We start from the raw sequence: 24589 nt of genomic DNA on the forward strand, positions 1-24589 counted from the left end.
TCAGTAGCTTAGTATATACATACAGTACTGTAATTTCATTTGCCTAAACATAGGGTTTGTATTTTTTAAGCATTACACCCTGGAGTGTCCCTCTTCTCAAGAATCACTGCTATAATAGTTATCAAGAACATTACAATTACCACTTAAAACACCACATAACCCAAAATGTTGATGCTGAAAGTTGTGAAGGGACATGGGAAAGTCAGACACAATTGTTTATGTCAGTAATGAACTATAGTTTAATTGATAGATAAGATAAGATAGTATCCATTCTCAGATCGATCTATTTGGGTAAAGTGAGAGAATGTGTCTAAGGCTGAGCAAGGAAGAGAATGAAACGCGCGCGCACACACACACACACACACACACACACACACACACACACACACACACACACACACACACACACACACACACACACACACACACACACACACACACACACACACACACACACACACACACACACACACACACACACACACACACACACACACACACACACACACACACACACACACACACACACACACACACACACACACACACACACACACACACACACACACACACACACACACACACACACACACACACACACACACACACACACACACACACACACACACACACACACACACACACACACACACACACACACACACACACACACACACACACACACACACACACACACAAACAAACTGCAGGGAATGGATGTATGTGAATTATTAAAGTTGCCAATTAGACCAGCTGACATTTAGATCAAAAACACCATGACATTGGCCTTTAGCGAGCTCTTTCTTTCTTCTATTGTCTCACACACACACACACACACACACACACACACACACACACACACACACACACACCCAAGGTGCACAAACACTCTCTCTGCATCCTTACAAAGGGCACCAAAGGTAGCAGTGCTCCTTGATAAATGAATAACTGCAGAGGAAGGGTTGAACCAGGTGGACTGTGAATAGCGGGGGACATGGGTTGAACGGCCGGTTACATTATATATTTGACATTTGACATAATTGGCAAAAGGAGGAGTGGAGGAGTTAGTTTGCTTTAACAATACATATACACTGTATTTCTAGTGTTTGTTGAAAACAGTCTAGGCTAAATATGTTTACTTGATTCGTAATTTCTGAATCTATCGTCCACAGCCACAGCCTCCACGGCTGGCTAAGGGTGTTTTCGAACCTAAAAGTCTGATCCAAGATCCGTTTTTTTGTTACATTGTATAGATTGGATCCAGATAGGTTTGGTTTCACATTGAAGTTCTGTGATCACATTCACATATTATGCTATTATAATGTCATTATAGTAGCAACAACGCCAAGCACCATACTCAAGACTAGTTTAAACAAGCAAAAACTGAGGTTAGGTGTGAAAGCCCCCTGGTTCTCGACAAGAAGGCGAGTGATATCTACTCGCCTTCTTGTCGAGAACTTACAATAATTAAAAAACGTAGATTTAAAAAACAGGATTGTGTGCCTGAATACTGAACCCATGCTTATGAAACAATTGGATTTCTACATGATTACCATAGATTCAGTACTTACCGTGGCGGTGAGTCTGGGTACAGGTTGTTGACCTGGGACAGAGTCTCTCTGTACGAATCAAAGTCTAAACCAGGAGGAAAGTCTTCTAAGCAGGTAGACCTCAGTTCTCCTGCTGATCCCCCATATGAGAAACCATCCAGACCTGCAGAAGTGAGAGACAATGATGCTTAAATCCCGTATCTCAATTGAGGTTTCATCAGTTGGGGACCTTGCAATATAATAATTGAGGTGATAGATGCAGTGTGGATCTTGTTAAATAAAACCTTGTCTATTTTGAGCAAACATCACATCAAACTGCATGACCAATACAGAGAATCAACATGATAACAGCAATAATTAAAAGGCCAATTAAATGGATTATGCCATTTGCTGTTTCATTCCATCCATAGAGTCCTGGCAGAGATTATTGTTGAATGTTTGCGAAGTGCTTCAAATGTTTGTATTTCTTTTGGGAAAACTGAAAACCTACTGATGTTTTTGGAAGCAAGGTATTTGCATGAAAGGTGTGGGTTTCAATACACAGCCTCTGTAAATGTGTACTTAAACATAGAGTATGCAAACAGGGGAGGGGGGCTCACCATATCAACATGCCCCTTTACAGAGCCTTGGCTGTGTAGTAAAGCCAGTTATTTTTTCAGCGAGCACACACACTACGGAGAGGTAGCAGATCTTGAGGAGATATTCCCTGATTTTGACAGAAAGTGATTTTGACAACAAGTATTCTCCACTCCACCTTTTAAATGCTAATAAATGAGTTTGGTAGGTGTGTCAGAAGGTGAGAAGATACTGACCGTAGCTAGCCCGGAGGTGAGGATTTCGGAGTCGACTGTCTTTGCGCAGGCTGCCCACGATGATGGTGATGCAGGAGAGGAAGAGGACCAGACCTATAACGATCCCCGCCACCACCAGCGGAGACACCAGCAGAGACGCCTCCCCTCCCGACTCCCTCTCACTGCGGCAGTCTGGGTACTCCCCATGGCTCTGGTTGGAGCTCACTGCAGGGGAGACACAAAGCGTGGAAGACTAAGGAGCGTTGAATGTGAAATTGTTATAATGGAAAAGAAAACGTGTTTTGACTGAGCCTGAGAGGGATACTCCTCATGTAGATAGTACATACACACACACCATGAGTACAAAATGAAACCCTTCGGTACAAGCCCTCTGATTTGTGCATAATACTGAGGAAGGTTCATTGAGTCTGTTTAACTGAAGCCACAGCGATGTCACAATGGATCCCTCTGGAGACCTCTACTACTGAAATGTAGTTTTTAACATGATCTTATATATACTGTAGTTGAAATTTCTGAGCATAACAAGCTAAAAATTAACCTGATTTTAATTGGGCCTACATAACAATTGGTAAACACCACTAACATATTATAAACTCATACATTTGTTCGCAAACTTCTGTCTGTCTGTCGGTCCGTCTGTCATCGTGACAGTAGTGCTGCAGGTGGTCGTGTTACATAACTGTTGTCTTGCCCTTCACACATTGTATCATTGAGGACTTTTTCCATTTCAGTGTGTGACAGATAGTTAGAGATAGAGTCCAAACACACCCACACACACACACACACACACACACACACACACACACACACACACACACACACACACACACACACACACACACACACACACACACACACACACACACACACACACACACACACAAACTGGCTCTTTCTCTCTCAGTCATCATCACAATTAGATTATAGAACAATCCTGTTCCTCTCCATTTCTGTTTAATGTCTCATCTGTCTCGTAGCTCTGCCCTCTCTTTTTCTGTCAATTTCTTTATCTTTCTCACTGCCAGTCTCTCTAGAACTGTCTGTCTGTGCTCAGCACAGCAAAGCTGAGACAACCCTTGGTATTGTATGTGACACAAATCTGATGTTTTCTTTTAAATATGAATTCCAAATTTAAGATTTGTAGCCCTTTGGCATTTGACTTGCTTAGGATGTTAATATAATCAAATCAGGAGCTACTTCATTGACATGGCACAAAGTTAAGTCTATATTAAATCAGGCAATTTTGTTCAACCCAAAGCAGTAGACATTAAGGACAACATGTCTCAACCAATTAGTGTTGGCTTATTTTAACCATGACTACAGTTGTTTCCTGACTTAAAACTGTTTTTCAATGTAATCATGATGATGCAGGTCCTCTAACCTTGACAAAGTTCTGACGTTGAACTAAACCAAGGTTCCCCTGACCACAACAAAGTAGTAGTCATATCAGAAAACTTATGTTATGTCATTTTTACCAAAACAAGATGTTCTACAAGCTCAACTAATACTATTGTTCCATATGTGCAGCGGGCTGTGAGAAGAGAGTGCAGAGACCATCTAATAAGGGCATCACAAAGCCAACAAATATGTAATACCTTGACTATTATCTAGTGCAGTTCAGTTATTAGTCAAGCTAAGAAGGATTCTGGTTTTGGTAAAAAAAAAAATCACAAAGAATTGCAAAGAATCACAGCTTGTGTATTAATATTATTTTGCTTATGAGTTATTGATCACAAGTTAGAATCTGTCAACATCTTTCACACTCTAATGCAGTGTTAAACTGTTGAGTTTAATCTCAACATTTAAACTTTATACACAAAATGGTATTTCAACTTTGTTCTCGACATTTCAACTTGTCCTCAAAAAGATCATTCTCTCCCATGGCCCTAAAACTCTTCCGCAAGTATGGGCATATTGGAAGACATGATGCTTCCTCCTTTTTTTTCTTTTTTTTGGCTCTCATTTCTGTCTTTCACTGCTCCGACTATAAAGCAGGATGAACATTCAACATCGCAATATGATTTTCACTCACATTATAATTTTCCTTTCGGGCCTCTGTTGCCCATATATGGTCTCCCCATCCCCCCTGAATGTCTGGGTCTGTGTAACTCTGTTGTCTAGAGTAAATTGGTTTAACACGGATTCCCGAGAAGAGGGAAATGTTCTCTCACCCCAAACGTTTCCCAGCAGACCTCATCCCGCTTCTCATCTCTCCCTCATAAACTCCATTTTGTCTCGTTTTCTCCAGAGACAACTCATAAGGAAATCTATAATTATATAGATTTAAATTATGTAACATTGAGAGGGACACACACACACACACACACTCACAAGCAGCAGACAATTTCATTATAAACTTGGTCGCTCTGCTCATTAAAAACATAATTTGATCCAGCCTTGCAGGACTCTAGGGATTGCATTGTGTTTCTGTCCACCACGTTTGATCCCAACTGAAATATCTTTGTAACTATTTCATCAATAGCCATGACATTTGACATCGTGCTACACAGGAGACAAACCTTTAATGATCCTCTGACTTTTGGAACAACTGGATGGATTGCCATGAAATGTTCTACCCAAGTTAAGTAGCCTATACATTGTTATAACATTGCTGCTCCCCCTGATTTTCCTCGTTTTAACTGTATTGCTTCCAAATTGATACATTACTAAATTGCTGTCCATATAACTAATTGTAAAATAATTTGATCACTGGCTGAATAAGGTTGAGGGCCAAAACATTTTTGAATCAATGAGGTTTATTACAGTAGTAGCAGTAAATTGTGAGCGGTGCACATGTTAGATGGCTGGTTTGGCCTTTACTATGCGATTCATGTAACCTATGTGTGTCTTTGATTCATTCATAATTCATGCTGCTCTCACCCAGTATAAAGGATCAATGCTGCAGGTTAGTGTGTCTGTCTAGTAAAACCTGGTGGCTGTTGAAAGGTTGTGACATTACTGGTGTAGTGTATTAACTTCTTAAAGCACATTTCTGTAGACTGGCTGAAAGGCCTAACAGTTTACCAACCCCCTGTCCTGTAGGAATGCGTAAGTTGGCTGGACAGGGACTGAGCTTCTTTAAATCACCTTATTTCTGTTTAAGTTAAGACAGACACTTGCATGACTGTTTTATAGATTTGAGTTAGCACAAGCCGGATTCGGGCTTTTCCCACCCATCAGGAAAGGGTATAATATATGACAACTGTCCAAAATTGTTGGTATTACTGGTCAAGGACCAGACCTGGAGACGCCAGCCTAGGCATCGCCTCTGTCAATCTATTCCACAGATGTTTAGAAGTGGTGATTGCGCAATAATTAAAACTGACCAATCACCACAAAGAAGGTCGTCTTCGACGACCAATCAACTTACTGAACCCCTGAATAAGATAACGAGCAAACAGCATTTCGGGGGGCTTTTTACGTTTGACCAGGATCAGTCTTGTACCTTCCTCTGTTTCAATTTGGCTAAACTACTCTGACTTTTATTTGGCTTCGTTTACTGCAGTATGAGATTTGTTGTGTTAAATAAATTAAGCTGTTCCTGAAAGCCTCCTCAAACCTGCGTCAGCTGTCAACTTCTTTCATCACGCCACACCACCACCAGAACCCAGAAACCACACTGGTAAATCAGGTTACGTGATGCTTAATTTACCTTGTGTATTGTCTGATAAATGCACCTGCACTCTTAACATTGGAGAGTAGATTCAGTGTCTTGCTCAAGGGCCCTTCAGCAGGGCTTTTATCCGCAGGCCTGTTGCACAAGAAACACAAAGAGACCCCTACACTAGGTTACTGCTGTGTGTGTGTGTGTGTGCATGGGGGGAGGGGGGGTTATATGGTATATGTTCATATATAACGGAACAGCAACAGAAGTAATTCACTTTGACAGCTTGTCACTAACGCTCACTGTTGCACATGCATCCACCCCCTGCAGCCTATACTAAAGTGTGTTACGAAAAGCCAGTTCATCATCCTGGAGTTGACACCGTGCCAGCCATAAGCGGAGGGTTAAACTGAACCTTGTTTACCACCATTAATTGTGCATGAGGCATAGGCATGAGTAATACATAGTATATACAAGGCATGAGGTGTTTAAGGGTGTATTCACACATGCCGTGTTTGGTTCGGTTGAAACAAACTCAGGTGCACTTCCGCCTTCGGTGCGCATCTTTCAGGTAGGTGTGAATACAGCAATCGCACTCGGGGGCGGACCAAACAAGCGCTCCGAGACCCAGCTGAAGAGGTAGTCTCGGTGCGTTTCCAAACGCACTCTGCAGCAGTTCGTTTGTGGTGTGAATTTGTCCGGACTCGATCCAACCCAAATGCAGGAGGCACTGTGCCTTTTCTTTCTTTTCTTTTTTAATAAATTGCCGTCAGCTTCACATTATGAGAAAGAGTTGTTGTCGTCATTGTTAGGACGATAAGTTGTGGTTTGACCGGGAGCCCAGAACAATATATTACATTTGATCGAGAGGACGCGTAAAAATGCTGAATGTGTTCAGCGATCAGATGAAGGAGAGGGGAGCGTCCCGCACAGTGCCAACAGGTTCACGCTGCGCAAGAAGTGTGTGTTTTTATTTTGCTTCCCATGTACGGGACTGTCAATACTATCCCCGTGTCAGTTTGGAGCGGAACTGCGCCGAACTCACACCCAGCTGATACACAGCTTAATCAGCTGAGTGTCGGCATGAGCCTATTCTTCTCGAGAGCCGCACGTCCAGCAGCAAAAATACAGTAAAAATTATGTTTCACATCGTAGACTACAAGCCACAGAACGTGGCATTGTCATAGGGCTTCATTGAAGCAAAAATAATTTGATATTCTTCTTCTTTATTTATAGGCTAAATGTAGGCCTTTTTATTATTTTTAACCCCATATTATATCAATGATATATTTCGCAGTTAATACTTTGTTCTTCCTGCTTCTCTCCACCCCATAATGTCTGTCCAATGAATGAATGACCTCAGATCACGTGTGGTTTTGCTTCGTAATGCTGGTTCACTTACAAAAGGGGCAATATGAAAGTGGACCTCACCAAACAAAAAAAATCTAAACTCTATTTGGTCTGGACCAAAGCAAGTGAACTAGCGGACTTTCCCTGTGTGAATGCACCCTAAGTTGTTGTTTTTTATTTCCTGCTTTGTATTTTCACACTAAGCATCTCACTTAGTTCTATGTGTCTGTGAGAAGAACTGCACACTGGAAATTTTGTTCAAAATACCGGAGACAAATTCATGAAAAGTAATCAATCAGGGTTTGTCAGTCCCTTAATATGAATCAAGGGGATGCTTTGGTGGGACCATGTTGCTACAGGTTTATGTCCAGTTTCAGTTACAGACCCCTGAGTGTGAGGGTTTATCACAAGCCAACACACTGCACAGAGGTTTATAATACTATGAGACAGGATTTTTAAATGTTCTGAAAAGGTGTCACAGGGGCCATCATTTTATTTCATCTCTTGATGATTGCAAGGTAAAAGAGAGGAATAATAACATTGTAATGTTATAAATTAAAATACTATGAAAGTTCCCCTTTTGCATAATGTGGTTGGTGAGTGGAGTACACTGCGACAATCAACTTTTTGCCGTACTACACTGCAATTTTTGCCCTTGCCTCTGCATCAGCTCAGGAGTCCTGCTGTACCAACACAAATCCTCATGTATCGAAATGAATAGAGGCATTTTTGATGTAGCACTATTGGTGGTCTGCATGTAGCCTTTTTTGTCTAGGGGAGATGTCTAAATTCATTCTAAATAACTAATATACATCATATCTAATAGGATTCCTGTCTAACCTGAAGTCAAACTTTAGATTAAAGTTGAAATATAAATATGCAGTGTATCACAGTCAGTCAAATTTGCATCTGTTAGCTTCCCTGCAATTACAAATCAAGACAGACAGACAGACATATCGGTCCCATGTTTGTGTGTGTGTGTGTGTGTGTGTGTGCGTGCGTGCGTGTCCCTCCAGACTGGGGAGTCACTGGCAGTCATTTATTTTTGGGTGTCACAAGCTATAAAGGTTAAGAGCCTGTGATATTGACTGCTGCTGCGTTCGCTGCATCACTTTGTACATTAGCTGCATACATTATACAGAAGCATCAAGCAGCCACTCAGATTCAATCTGACAGCCTGTCGTTATGAGTTACAACCACCGTCTCTTCACCATGAAATATTCCATAGGGCTGGCCGCCTGTACATCCACCGATATCCAGGCCCAAAGAGTTTGTTCTGGCAGGACGTTCAATAAGGGACAACCGCAAACTAAACTTAGGCTAACAGCGACTTCAACATAGATTTTTACTGAGCGTAAAAGAGGAATATCAGTTCTCTTCATTTTCTTAATGTTTCTGCATTATTTGTATTATTTATATATTTAAGTGCTGCATACACACGTAAGCCAAAGGAAGACAATGACATTTTTTCTTCTTTATATTCTTTGGCGTACATCATGTTCCACAGGTGTTACTTGTATACGACTGATTCCACAAAACACAACAGGTATATGGTAAATGTTTGAGAAAGTGTCACAATGCTATGCTATAGAACAAGCAGCAACTATGTGAAGACCTTCGATTGTCATTCACCCATTTTCAACCATCCACTATCTCATTGTCCTCTATTTTTCTCCCTCCCTTTAACACTTGTACATCCTTCTCTTCAACCCTTCTTCTTTCCATCACTGTATTCCTTCAGGCTGTGCTTCAGTAATCGTGGGCCGTTCAGAGCAACCCGACAAACCACTACAGACTTCCCTTTTTGATAGCTGACAGCTGACAGCTGTACTGTTACCCACCAACACATGCACACATGCGTGTGTACACACACACACACACACACACACACACACACACACACACACACACGCACATACACGCACACACACACACACACACACACACACACACACACACACACACACACACACACACACACACACACACACACACACACACACACACACACACACACACACACACACACACACATCCCTCCTGAGACTTCAGCTCCTTCTTCAAGGTCAGGACAATCTTCAGGCACTGTATGTGTCTGCATAGTAGAAGCTAAAACAATATAAAATGAATTGCTTTAGTGTGAGAAAAATATTAACAAAGTCACAATATTGAATCAAGATTGATCTATGCAGCACAAGTAAAAGTCTTAAAACAGTGGAAATTTGCCTCATTTTACATTATATGTACTTTGAAATTTATACCAGTTTATTTTCACATTTCATGTGGTTCATTTCAGTTAAACCACAATATATTTGCTCTTTGCTAAGCCATACTTTCAAACAACTAATTAGCATTGACTCAAAGTGATTGTTTAATTGCCAGTGATTAAGATTTGTTGATTATATTGTCATTTTTGCTGACATATAGATCCTCTTTGATATTTAGCTTTTTGCTTATTTAGTAAGGAACTGTACTATGGATGCCCATTTTAAAGAATGCACAGTTTGTAACCTTCACCAACAATCATGGTAGAAAAACAGTCAATGAGTGAGTGTTTACTGAAAAACATTAATTAGATAATGGACAACATTTATCGTATTTGACACTTAAGGCTAATTAAGAAACTTACAAATAACAATCAGTATCAATGCAGTTAGAACAAGATGTTCATTAGGATGCAGGAGTTTGAGGCACTCACCAATTGAATGACTGCCCCATCTAATAAGACATAATGTTTATAAACAGACATCAGGATCATGTGACATGTATTTCTTACAAGTGCATGTCTACAGTTGTTTTAATAGTTTTGAAGAAGGGCCCAGTCCCGTTGCCTGATTGGCCTGTTGGACCACTCGGCTGGTTTGTTTGGTTTGTCAAGAGGCCAAGAGCTTTTGTGTACCAAACATTGTTTCTTTGCTCATCAGACCGAAGGCCATCAAAACAAAAAAAACAAAAATTGCTGTGAGGAGTCGATTTTTCCCTTCATCTATAGGAATGGAGAGTTGGCACTGAAAATATTTGTGTTTTCCAAATTTTGGTCAATGTTTGGTATACTTGAATTGATTTTATATGCGCACTACTGCAGTTTTCACAAGGACACTGCTGGGACCCAGCCGTTGTATTTTCTGAGTCACAGTGGTGTCCACCCTGTTTTCTAGATTTCCTCAAACTGTGACTGCACCTTAAATGAGCTTGATTTGCATCAGCCAACACAGGCACCAATTAACCTCTCAGCTGGTGTTGTTATTGCTATATATGGTAACACTTTACAATAAGGTACACAAAATTGTAGTAGCTACATACCTACTACATAGATATGTGTTACCTACTACATAGGTTTTTTTTTGTGCTACCTAACACATAGGTAGCACAAAAAAAAACCTATGTGTTAGGTAGCACAACAACAAAAAAAAACCAATGTAGTAGGTAACACAAAAGAAAACCTATGTAGTAGGTAACACAAAAAAAAACCTATGTAGTAGGTAACACATATCTATGTAGTAGGTATGTAGTAGCTACTACAATTTTGTGTACCTTATTGTAAAGTGTTACCCTATATATTGACTCGTGCATTCAACGTAAATAAACGATTTATTCTTAGCTTTGGTGGTTGTAAGAGATGACGTGAGACTTCAGGATGCTCCAGGAGAGCTGCTTTTACTTTACTTTGTTAAAGTATTGTGGGTCTTGTCTCGTTCACCTTTATGAAAACAGGTTAGGACGTTTTTTTTTTTTTTTTTAAAGATAATTTTTTGGCATTTTCAAGCTACAGAGTTGAAACGGGGAGACAGAGAGAGAGGGGGGACGACCCGCAGTAAAGGCCTGAGCCAACATGGCACGCGCTCTATCCACCACGCCACCTGAGCGCCCCAGGTTAGGAAGTTTCTTTGATAAATAAACTACTATTCCTCTAGGGTTCCGGTTAGGGTTACGGTTAGAGTTGCAGAAACAATGTTGTACCTCCTTCTTCAACACAATTTTTCTATAAAAATAGCCCTTTCCAAAAGATTCTTAACATGCAGGGATAAAGAAAGCCAATTGTACCTGCGAGGGATGGTGGGGAATACTGCACAGTCATGGTTGGCAATACAATTAAGATCATTTCAGGTTTCTTTAAAAAATAATAATAATAAAATACCACCATTTGGCAAAGTTGTTCTGATTCTGAAGAAGTTTAAGAGTCAAAAACCAAAGGTCTGGTATCATATTGGCAACACAAATATTCTGACCAACCTCATTTGGCCTTAAAAATAACAAAGAATAGCTCAAATTCCCAACATTGTGATCCCCAAAAGCCTGCAGAAGGTCTTACAGCTAAAGGATGCCTGGTATCTTTATTTGCACCGTCGGAAGATATGGCCGTGACATAAAGTGACAAATGTTATCTCCTCCCTTGTGCAGTGAGCTGGAAGAGCTTCAACCTTCCTAGCACCTGGTCAGAGGACAACAGCGGGTTCAAAAAGAACATGTCTCTTCTTGACACACACTTCCTCCTCCTGCCTCTTGCTGTCTTGCTGTCCCCACTTCTTTTTCCTCGCTCTGTTCCTGTTGTTGTATTGAGCGAATGCCAGCAGGGCTTTGGTGTTGGAGGATGGAAGGAATTGGCCATTAAGCCATCATGTCGCATTACCACTGGAGAAGGGAATGGAGGAGAACAAGAGAAGGCCCTGGACTCATACTACATGAACACACCAGCAACATCCTTCACACCAATTGGGCTGAAACATCCTCATCTACATTGCAGACTAAGACCAGGCTGAAAAGCAGTGTTTCACAGCCCTCTCTGGTCTAATGTTTCTAGTCCAGCGTTTCTCAATCCCATCCTGGAGTCCCACTTGGGCCATGTCCACTGTTGTGTGAATATGGGTCAGAATACATCATACATCTCCATAATCTCTCTCCCTCCCTCCCTTTCTCTCTCTCTCGCATTCCCTCTCTCTCCCATGTGGGATACATGGCAGAGAGACAGATAATCACACCCTGTTGGCCCACATTCCTGCCTTCCCCTCGCTTAATCATCAACCCATTTCCTCACGCCTTCAACCCCTACCATCCCATGTTGTTATTGTTGTGGTCACTTATTTGGATATGACGGTTGAACTCTTGTCTGTCTCATCCCCTGACAGAGTCTCCCAGATCCGCAATGCCGAATCTTTAAAAATACAACTCCTGAAAAAGTACCTATTCAGCAAGGCCTATAGTCTTTTACGTACTTCCATCATCCCCTGTATTTCATATTTATTTTGTCTCCCTCACTATGTGTAATGCGTTTTTAGTTCTTTTTAAAGCTGCTATAGATATATAAACTTTTTTTTCCCTTGCCACTTTACTTTGCTGGCACACCTTCCATCTGTTATAAGGCACCTTCTATCCTTACATCCTCCATTTGCAAAGGGAAACATGTTTGGATGTCAAAAAAACAACGTTTTTGGGGGCAGTTTGCTGTGTTAAAAGCTTGAAAAAAAATTGAAGGCTGCCAATGTTGTCTAGCATCAACTGTAGGTGAAGAGAAGGTCAGAGGTTCACGGTAAGGTTGATGCACCTGTGAGTAAGACAGGTAACATGTCCTTTAAATATCACACTGAGCAGGGGGCAGAGAACTCACTGACAAAGTGGAGGAGACAGCTGACAGGCGAACAGGGGAACTGTGATGTATGCACACAAGAGAGATGTGTGGTCCCCAGACAGATGTTACCCTACTGTAGATGTGTGTTCATTATATGCATTTTGTTTGTGTTAAAGCGTGTTCACCTGCCAGTCTGTTTCTGCATCCTTTCACCGCCCCCCCCCCCCCCCCCCCACGTCACAATTGACAATGATGTCAGTTAATCCAGGCAGGTACACATCTGCAAACCGGGCCTGAGCGCTTCGATCGTTTAAGTTATTATGTGAAAGAAATATTTGCTTTTTCTAGCAAATGTGAGAGTGGAGTGTGTTGAGTCGTATTCAAACCTAAAAACTGTCCTGAAGAAAATATGGCTTGATGGATGATCGTTCCCAGCTGAACTCATTCTAAGATAGTCCATAGTGAAATCTATTTGCAGCATTTGGTGGTGTGGGTCTGAGAGAAGGGAGGGACAGAAATGTTTTATTGAGCAGGTGCATTGGCGGTTTAATGGGTTTCCTGTGGTCTGATTATGTAAATGAGTTACAGAAAAACCCATATAAAGAAATCATACTTTAAATAAAAAGAAGAAGAATTCTACTTTTAAACCTGAAAATACTGGGACTCTCTATGGCGGGAACCAAACAGAGAATACATCCTGGCAATGACTGCAGTATATCCTCCTCTGATTGGTCAGTGATCTCTGTAAATCCGGCTCTGATTGACCTGTAAACACTGCAGATCAACTCATGATAGGCCAATGCCCAGGAAACGTCACCAGTGATTGGTGAATGAGCCTCATAGATTCAACACCAAATGGTCAGAGAGCATTTTAAATCCAGGTATGATTGGTCCAGGTATGATATCAAAACTACGGTAGTGCTGAAAATCCAATGTTTGATCCATCTGATGACAAAACCCACTGTAAATGCACACATACTCTACAAACACAAACACACACTGTAAAGTAGGCATGTTGTACACACAGGACCATTTCACCATCTGGTTGTATACAGAAAATAAGTCTTGATTTATTTTTGAAACTCCAAACTTGATAGCGTTCATTTAGAAAATCTATGCATCACAATATGTCTTGTTTTTAAACATATCTTCCCCCTTAATGCACACTGGGAAAAACAGCATCAGCAACAATACCTTTGCTAATAGACAAAGTACGTGGGTCTGTTAACTTAATCTAGTAAGTACATCTTTAAAGTGCTATTCAAATGCATATCAAATGTTTTTCCTAATATTAGGAAGTGGATATGTTCCCCTAACAACTCAAATGTACTTGTATTGTTTTACCCACTGTGTATAGCTTCTCCTTTTCATTTGTGCATAACATTATTGAAAAATACCATGGATCAGCAGCACACACAAACATAACCGCATATAGAACAAAAACCTGATTGCAATCAGTATGTAGTGTGGATTTTGGGACCTGGCACAATTATCTCCTGTAAAGTAGGGAGGCAGACCACAGACTTCCAAACATTTGTATATATCAACTATAAAATTGCTTCTGTAATAAATACCACAACAATTTTAAGGTCTGCTTGGAGAAAATAAACAGTCTTTTGAAAATGTTCTGATCCTTTCCCTGTTACACAATCATCTCTATTACAATATGTTCACCTTTCTGGTCGGGCTAGACAGTTAAAAGCTGGAAAAATGATTGATATATGAAAAAAGATGTAGACGCAGGGGTGTCCACTGAGAGTTTGACAGGCAACGACATGCCAAACTGGGCAGGTTTGACCTCAGCAAACCAGCAATTTCACAAAAGAACATCATGGCATGGAGAAAAATTCAGCTTGAAACAGCTTTGGGAACAATTTTAAAAGACATCAAAATGTATTGCTGTTTTCTTTCTCACAGTGTCAATCTATATAACATGGACTTCGCTTCAAATATTGTCCAATAACAAAGAGTCATCAGGATCCACACACACAGCGTCTCAGACTGATTTGTTGCAAACCTGTCTGTTTAAGCCAGCTGATCGCACAATTTGCCCCAAAGGTTTTTCGATCTGATGTCTGTCAGGTCACTGAAGGAGGAATACACCCAATGCAGTGTCTATTTATTATCTGTTTACTGTTATCAGGCCCCCTCCGAATAGCTTTCAGTTTATTTAGGGTTCCCATTCCACACTTACTTTCCTGAGAGGGTGTACCGTGAAACTGTTACTTAATGATATGATCGAATAAAAAAAACTAAATTAAGCAAAACTAAACCAGAAAAAGTGACGGTGGCTGAGTGAGAGCAGTCATATAAATAAAAATAGTCATGACATCATATATGACAGAAGCCCAAAGCAGACAGAACTCTCCCTTCTGAATTATAAGACTGGGATATCCTTCTCTTTCTGACCTTTTTCCAGTCTGAGTCCAAGGGCCTCTACGGATTCTCTTTTTTGCATAGGAAATTTCCTTTCCTAACGAGATGACCCGGAAGTACTTGGCGGATAGGTGGTTCGAATTCTAAAAATGCTTAGGAAAGGAGCCTCGCCCTCGATGCATCCTTTAAGCCTCCTTTAGCATAGGTTACTCCTGACCAACCTTTACGAAAGGAAAGGAGATAGTGGTATCCCATAATCCTTTACGGCGGCAAAATTTCAACCAACAGGCCACCAACGGACTTTACTAATACACGAATATGAACGAGAGATGCGGTAAAACCGGGTAAAACAGAAGAGAAGAGAGGAAGATGTATCTCGACTGAAACTAAATAAACCCCCTCCCCCATAAAAATAATAAAGAACTCATAAAAGACCAACATCATAATAGTTATTTTCGTAGCCCATAATTTACACCATAAGGAAATACAATGCCTACTTCACATTTAATGAAGACTACTGGGGGCAGTTCATTTCAACATCAACATAAGTGTAGCCTCTTTTTTTCACATGTGAATTGGGATTCAAGTGGCCTTAGATATTCCCCTTGGCCAAGTCTGACCTAAGTGATTCTCACTCTGTTAGCGACAACCTGATTGAAATCAATATGACAAGAACGTATGGATCGAAAGAGCGCTTGTTGTAGTCCATTTTAGGAAAATAGTGTAGTTTCGCGCTAGAGAATTACGGCAGCAATACTCACCGTTGCGCAATGACGTCGGTAAGGAAAAGTGGAGTCGAATTCATTTGAAACAGTGCTGTCTTTTCCTATGTTCGAAAGGAAGCACCTTTTCATTTGTCCTTGAACCCGATGACGTTTAAGTTTAAAGATCTCCTATTATACTACTTTTCTGGTCTTAATTTCTTGTTAATAGAGCAACCTGACACGAATCACATCACAAAAAACCATGTAGATTTTCGGGACACTATTCCTCTCACCCTAGCGAGCACAGCAGTCTGCTCCACACACTGCCTTGAGCTTCTCCGCCCCTCCCCCCCCCCTTCTGCAAACCCCACTCTGTTGTGATTGGTTACCTTCCTTCCGGAACATTTCCAGCAGCGCGCGGGGAGATTTCTGAGAGAGGAAGGTGGGGGCATGGCCGGAGCTTGCCTGAGCAGCATTACCATACATGGAAACATCCGGGGACGTGACGACACGATACCCGGAAATTTGTGTGAATTCTCGACCGGCTGCCCTAGTGTTTAGTGCTCTGCATAACCACCCCAGACGGTAAGCAGGGAATACGTCTAAATGCATGTACGTAATTATTTGATACGTTAGTATGGTTAAACATGACTATAAATCATTATAACAACGTTTATAGGTCATAAAAGTTGAAAAGTATCAAAGGTCCTCTTTAAAGTTAAGTAAAGGAGGCTTAAAGGTTTGGAGATTTGACTATTCGTAGAGGCCCCAAGTCTCCCTTTCTTTACATTTCTACGTGTGATTCCCTGTGTGGTTCTTGCCCTTTTACTCAAACCCTCTCTCTATTTATCCCACTCTCTTCTTCAGTGCTGTGAGGGGGATAATGACCAGCTTGAAAAAAAAGGTGTCGGAGTAGCAGAGGAGATGAGAAAATAGAGGTGGTGAGGGGGGAAAGGAGATGTTTAATCATGTTAAAACAGCTGCAGCACCGACCCCCTCTGTGTAGCGTTCTCCCCTTGACACACACACACACACACACACACACACACACACACACACACACACACACACACACACACACACACACACGCACACACACACACACACCACACATACACACACATGTATCAACCACACATACATACACACACACACACACACACACAGGGATTGCACATGTTGCACAGCATGTGACGTAACTAAATTGTTAAAAATGAAAATAAATTGTTGTCAATTTAGTTGCCTCATCTTTCTTTCATATGTTCATTATTCCCCTTGATTTGTTAGAATCCATCCACCTGTATTCATATCTATTCTCAATCTGTCGATCCATCCATTTACAATTTGTTTTCATTGAAGAGCTGATTAAATATTTAAGTTGTTATTCTCCCACCTCCATCCATTTTCATCCATTCATTTCAGGCTGTTTGTCCACTTTGTAAAAGGCAGCTTTGGTACTTTTGGATCTTTGGATCTAACTTACTGGTCTCCAGCAGTAAAGTTTAAGATTCACCCATGTCAGTGCATTAAAGCGCAGTTGGGAAGCTTGGACACTTTTATTGAAAAAAAAGCACCGACTTATTTACAGTTTTTCTCAGTTGCTTTGGTGCTTTTCTCAGATCAGAATGAAAATTCTCATAACTATTAGTTCAACCTCCGCAACATTTAGTCATTTGAGCACATCATAGTAGCAATTTCTCCTTCCTCTGAACAAATTGCTAATGCTTTTGGACATGTATCAGTTGCTTTCATACAATTCTCTGCTGTTTTATAACATTGTCATTTGCTTATGTCATGTCAGTCAAAATGAACTATACTTATGGATGCTGAATAGTCGTTCCCAATAAAACTAATAGTCTTCATTTCATTGCTTGAGTCATTACATACAAAATTGTTGAACTAGTTATCAAATTCTGTCAAGCAAATTGTATACCTTTCTTCATTATTTTTTACTGGAAATGTCTCCTAAATTGAACAATTGCTCTCAGGTGGACTTCAGCTTTCACTCACGAGGAAGTGTGTGAAGTATTAGTTGTACTTTCCTCGCTGCATTGCAAGGGATAATATCCGTTGTGATGTAGATGAAAATATGTGGCCAGACAGACAGGAACATCTGCATGTGCCAGAATGATTTACCTATATATGTTCAGTTATATTTGTGCACAGCTCTACCAAAAGGGTGTTTTTTTTATGTTTGTTCTAAATGAGTGACTGAAGTGTATTTTTCTTTTGCACAATGCTGTAGAATTGCAAAGAGCATATACAGTAAAAATGTGAAACATACGTATTCAGTGTCTTGTACTCACTTACTCCCCTAACTACAGCAATGTGTAACTTTACTGTAGTTTTCAAATGGCTGTACAAGTAGTGTATAGTGCTGTCTTGAGCATTTTCAGGTAGTGTCACCGAGTTCTGACCTTTTTTTTGCATTGGAAAACACTGAGAGAATAAACTGTCATAATGAAAACATGACCAAGCCATTTGACTATCTTCTTCATAAACGATGGTGTCAAGACTTCTCATTTTGATGACACTGGCAGTTTCATTGACATGAATACTTGCTTTTGAGGAATAGACTATCCATTTTGAGCAAGTGACGTACTTTTGCAGGTTATCCACTAGGTTTTGCAGTTTGCACTAATTGTTTTGAGAAATGCACTAACTGCTGTGCAAATGTTAATAGTGATGTGAGAAAAGCACCAAAGCAACTGAGAAAAACTGTAATTTGTTCTTTTCAAAATGTCCATGTTTTCTTGTTCTCAAGGTTTAATCGTATTACAATATGGCAGGTTGCAATGCTTTTTGGCAGCAGGTGCCAAACCTCAGAATTCAAAGCTTCCCACGAGAATGAATTAACCAAATATAACAATACACAAAACCGAATAAAAAATAAATCTAAATAGATATTGATTGTCCGAACCTTTTTAAATAAGTTTAATTTGTCTGCTACCTGATTTGGGATGAATAACAACACCTTTATCAATCTCAGTAGATTAACTACCCTACCGTATGCTAAAACTGTGTGTTTGTATAACGTGTGGCAAGTAAGCTTAAGTAATATTGTCCTTTAATCTTCGATTCTCTACATATCCATCAATCCATCCATCCATGGTGACATTGAACAGCTGAGCCAATACATCCATTTCCAAACGACAGAGCTAATGAACTGAAGAGGAGGATGCAGCAAGTGTACTGAAGTCAAAGGGAGCCAGTCAATATTGGCATCAAAGACATTAGCAAAGACATTTACCCTTCACTTCTCCTTCTACCCCCCCCACACACACACACAAAAACACACTCAACCCCCTTCCCCTATTCTCTCAAATGTTCCAAGCCACCTCACTCAATTTCTTTCTCCACTTTTCTCTTTGAGAGTGACTGTTTTCCCCACACATTGCCGATTTCACTTCCTACTGTACCTTGCTAGATAGATAGATAGATAGATAGATGGATGGATGGATGGATGGATGGATGGATGGATGGATGGATGGATGGATGGATGGATGGATGGATAGATAGATAGATAGATAGATAGATAGATAGATAGATAGATAGATAGATAGATAGATAGATAGATAGATAGATAGATAGATAGATAGATAGATAGATAGATAGATAGATAGATAGATAGATAGATAGATAGATAGATAGATAGATAGATAGATAGATAGAGATGGTTGAATGAATGGAAAGTTATGCCTCCCTCTCTGACACTGGTACCCGCTCTTGAAAACCTGTGGTGTGTATTAATTGTCTATGGGCCCCGATGGTTAGCGAGGTGGAACACCCTTGGTATTTGCTGACCTGCTGGGCCGTGAAATCTCCCTGCATATCCACACGCCTCATCACCATTTAAATAGATTTAAATAAACGACCTAACACTGCAACCCGATTGGACGTGAGGCACAGATAGATGGATAGATGGATAGATGGATGGATGGATGGATGGAGGGATGGATGGATGGAAGGACAAAGAGAGAGAAACAGAGAGAGAGAGAGACATGTGGATGCAGTAGAAGGTGAAATGCCGGTAAATGAAGTTTTCCCTCCCATTTCCATGAAGCATGGGAATGTGATGATTGATGGCTGGGTGACGGGGAGGCGAGGCGCTGATAGATAGATGGATGGATGATGTGTGCGGCTAAGGGAAAAAGAAGGAGATTCCATTTCAGATCTGCCCTCATATGATGTGTGTGCCAGTGCTCTAATATGTATTGTGTTTTGCCTTTATCTTATTGCTGCAAAATGAGAGGGTGGGGCAGGGGGACACGCACACAAATGCACTCATACAATAACACACACCAGCACGCCCCACAAAAAAATTGTCGAGTACATACAGTTCATGGCCTGTGCATGGATTACTATTTTGGAGTTTGGTTGGTTATGACACTAATATTTTTTGTTTTTTTATTAGTAATTAGCCTTAGCTATAGTTTAAGCTAATTTTTCTTTTTAGTCAGATGTTTAGTCTGTAAATACATATACTGAGTGACTTTCCCACTATCCTAAATCTAAGGACAGATGTCGTGTTGATGCTGCCAGTTGGGGACTGCGTGCCCTTCTCTGGGAAAAGGCAGCAGCAACCCTGGGGCACCGACAGCTGCCATGTGGTGCATGTCAGCCTCCTTTACACACTGCAGAAACACCCAAAGGTAGGTTGGGATAAAGTTTTTTAGAATCCTTGTTTATTCCATAAAAGTCGGCAGATTTCTTGTTTTTTTTAACGCAACCTTGCCTTAGGTGGATATACTGCAACATATTCTACTGCCATAATCTCAACAGCATGTGTTGATGTAAAAGTGTTATAGGGATTTGAACCACATCTTTTCAAGACCATGAAGATCAACCATTTTACTGTACAGTGTTATGGAGCTCAAACACCTCTGTGATGTCCCTCTCTTAACGAAAAGAAAAGGAAAAGTCTCAGCCCTGGTATGTCACAAATACATTTTATATCTTAAAGGCATACTAAGCGATTGTGTTCCAGAGAGAGTTTTTTGTCAATATCAGCTCATATCTTCTCACCATCCGCTACCTGTGCGTCGTGTGTGCACGCTGGAAAAAAAGGCGGGATGTTTACACACTCCCCTAACGGCTATCTAAAAAGCTGACTTCTGCTGTGACATAATAACAACATGTGATATCTAAAGGATAAACTCAGATTTCAAAAAGCACCACACAGCTGAAGTCATTGACCCATTCCAGGTGTATTGAACTGCTAAATTATCCAGTCTCATGTCTTTTTTCCTGACTGAATCTTTCACGGTTGGACTCCGGGAACCATATCTTTTTAATGGATTACACCGGCCTGTGTAAAATGTCAACCTAAACAATGAGCCACGTGCATAAAAACACCATAGAGCTGCTGCCCATCCCAAAGCTGTTTTATCTTTGGTCTGTTCTTTTATTCATCATTCAATTTTTCTTGTCCTAGGAGGGAAGCACACTGCTGCTGGAGGTCTAAACGCCCCGCAGCGGACGGACGGATTTCAGGTGTCAAGGGAGGGAGAGAAAGAGTCAGAGAGGGATGTGAATAATAGATCAGAGAGAGAGGAGAAGAGAAAGAAGGGAAGAGTACAGTGGAGGGGAGAATAAAAGGTGGGAGAGATGCAGAGAAAGAGAAACAGATAGAGGGAGGGTGTCAAAAGGACACGGGGGCCAGATAGGGAGGGAGTGCCTGAGAGATGCATTGCAGTGAGACAGAGGACAGGTAGTAGGATTGACAGGTTTCTTAGGGGGCAACCATGACAGGAAAACACACATCTACTGTATAAAAGTCAAGCATCTGTCCATCCATCTATTCCTCCCTCCTTCTCCTGTCTCTTCCCTGCCTCAGGTGTGGTCAGGAGCTGTTGCATAACACAGTGTTTCATCTTTTATTGAGATGTGAAGCTTTTATAAAACAAATATCTACCTTTTTTTTGCCGTTCTCTGGAGTTTAAAAGCTCAACCTGTAAGTCCAGCTAAAAATAAACAGAAGGATACCCACAGCAACACATCAAACATATACCGCAGAAGCAAGCAGGGCACCACTAAAATATTTCAGGTGGGCTAAAAAGTGGTTTTGTTTTGTTGTGAAGTACTTGGATTCTCAGAATTCCTTCAAATGATCGGATTTTTGACAGTATTGGCCAGTGACAACGTTGTTATACCTACAGATACAAACATTTGAATTCAACAATTTTATTTTAAATTCAGTTTCCTCAGTCACAACTTCACTGACAATTACACATGTTATATAGTGTGTGCTTTTTGTATCAATTATTGTATTCTTGTGCTTACTCTGTTTTCTGTATTAATCTGACATATTTGATTTCTTATGACTTTTCTTTCTTTAAATTGAATGTACTAATACAAGTTCTAAGAACGTGTTATACTGTTATTAAGTTTAGTAGGACAGTAATTATTTTGGTTTGTTGGATTATGGCTCTATCTGTATTTAATCTTCTTTTGCATCAATGTGGCAAATAGGAGATAGTTGAATGCAACCCTGTTATAACCTTGCATGTCCTCACCAATTATTTCCACTGATGGTAATTTGCAATACAACAACAAACAAAGTATTTTCTTCTTTGCTCTTTTATTTGAAAGACCAGCACTCATCTGACATTCTATTCCAAAAATACTGTAATTACTGCAAAGTTATTTTTATTTTCTTGTCTTATATTTGTCAATTTCCCATTCATACCCAGATTAAGAATTCTCAAGACACCTAATTCTACATTACATCAATCAAATCAGACTTTGTGTGATGCCCCTATAAGGAACAAATAGCACTTAATACCAGGAGAATAATTAAAGCACAAAAAACTGAAAAACAGGTGAAAGGAAAAAAGAGGCTTGTTCCTTACCTGAGCAGATCAATTTCATCAGCATGAACCCCTGTTCACAGTGTTTCCTATTGGCACATCTCAACAGGCAGGAAGCCAACTTTAACTGGTCTCGACCACACAGTGCTGCTATATTTGTAAGTACCAAAACAGAAAGAGAGAGAGAGAGATGGAGAAAGAGAGAGAGAGAAACAGAGAGAGAGAGAGGCAGATCAGCACATTAATGAAAAGGCACGTGGGGAGCTGGGCCTAAAGAGAGAACAAACAGCAGGTAGATTAAGAAAGAGGGAAAAAAATGAAGAGAGAGAGAGAGGGAAGAAGGGACAGAGGGAGGCAGCAGAGACTGATGTGCGAGTCACAACCTTCAAGCCTGGCTGTTTATAAAGCCCCATGCAGTGTGTGTGTGTGTGTGTGTGTGTGTGTGTGTGTGTGTGTGTGTGTGTGTGTGTGTGTGTGTGTGTGTGTGTGTGTGTGTGTGTGTGTGTGTGTGTGTGTGTGTGTGTGTGTGTGTGCTTGTGCATGTGCATGTGTGTGGCAGTCAAGTGGCCACCCACCCACACCACCCTGAATGTATGGTTGTTACTTGTGTGTTCATTGCTCTTTCCAGAGCATGGCCAAAGGGTTTAAATGTTCCAATCAATAGCAGAACCACACACTTACTCACTCACTCACGCTCGCACGCACATATGCAAACACACACACACACACACACACACACACACACACACACACACACACATACACAATTTTATAACCGCAACTACCTTAATTCAGAGCTTAATCTATAATTTATACTTTTACAACCTTGTCTGATCTTATTTTTAACATGTGCTGTAATTTTGTAATTGTTTAATCTGTTTTCTATAAACATCACTGCATATGACATGCATTGTTTTTTTTCCCATATCCCTTACACCATACAAAAATAAAAAATAAATCCTTGCTGCTGTCATGGAAGATTGTTATTGTCATGCAATCTTTAATACACATTCAAAACATGTTTATTATCTGTTTTTGTTTACCACAGCTAACCTTATAGTGTCCATATATTTTCTTTTTTTGTCTTCTCAGAGAGACTATCACCAATGGTCAGGAATCATGGCGGATGTGGGCCCATAAAGCCCATTGAGACATTGTATTGTTCTGGTCTTTGTGGATGGAATTGAGTCAGAAAACACATCCCAAGTTGTCAAACACTATGTGGAGTCGTGCCGCCATTCCTGTAATTCGGATAAATCACAAATGGTGTGTAAGATTTAATCACTCACTTCCTGTTTCTAAGCAGAGCGTGTACAGAAGCATAGGTGGGATTGTGTGTGTGTGTGTGTGTGTGCCTGTGACTCGTGAACCTACAATGTTGTTTTGTAACATAACTGTCCCTGTTCACACAGAAAGATGTTACAGTCAATGCACTCTGGAAGCTATCTCTCTTCGGTCCTTACACTCTCTCTCACACACACACACACACACACACACACACACACACACACACACTCTTGGTAATTATCACCCCAGTCTTGTACTGTTGTGTGTGAGCAACCAACTGAACTCAGAGGATATTTGCGTCAACTCCAACACAAAACGTTGAAAATTAAAGTCTCGGTCTGTCATGACCTTGATGAGCTCTGTTACGAAGGAATGAGCACACCTGTGGTGTTTGTAAATGAACGTGTTTTCAGGTAGATTTTAAGCCTGTTTAAATATTGTTTCATTCTTTATTTATTTTTTAAAATTCTAATGGTTCCAATACACCCTCTAGTATACAGGTCTGATATACAATACAAGGTCCAGTTATGG

The 24589-nt window shown here is 40.6% G+C and overlaps 1 protein-coding gene across 1 annotated transcript in view; it reads right to left on the minus strand.

Annotated features, from left to right (window-relative positions):
* The window catches only part of bean1 (brain expressed, associated with NEDD4, 1), a gene marked incomplete at both ends in the record, with an annotated part of 28652 nt that extends 5814 nt beyond the window's left edge, over positions 1–22838 (minus strand). Inside the window, 3 exons of the mRNA XM_080036874.1 lie at positions 1572–1713; positions 2363–2566; positions 22814–22838. Of these exons, the coding sequence (XP_079893000.1) occupies positions 1572–1713; positions 2363–2566; positions 22814–22838 (371 nt within the window). The remainder of the gene's footprint in view (positions 1–1571; positions 1714–2362; positions 2567–22813) is intronic.
* Positions 22839–24589: the final 1751 nt, after the last annotated feature.

This window comes from Ammodytes marinus, assembly GCF_949987685.1.
Source record: "Ammodytes marinus genome assembly, chromosome: 11".
In the NCBI taxonomy this organism is placed as follows: domain Eukaryota; kingdom Metazoa; phylum Chordata; class Actinopteri; order Uranoscopiformes; family Ammodytidae; genus Ammodytes; species Ammodytes marinus.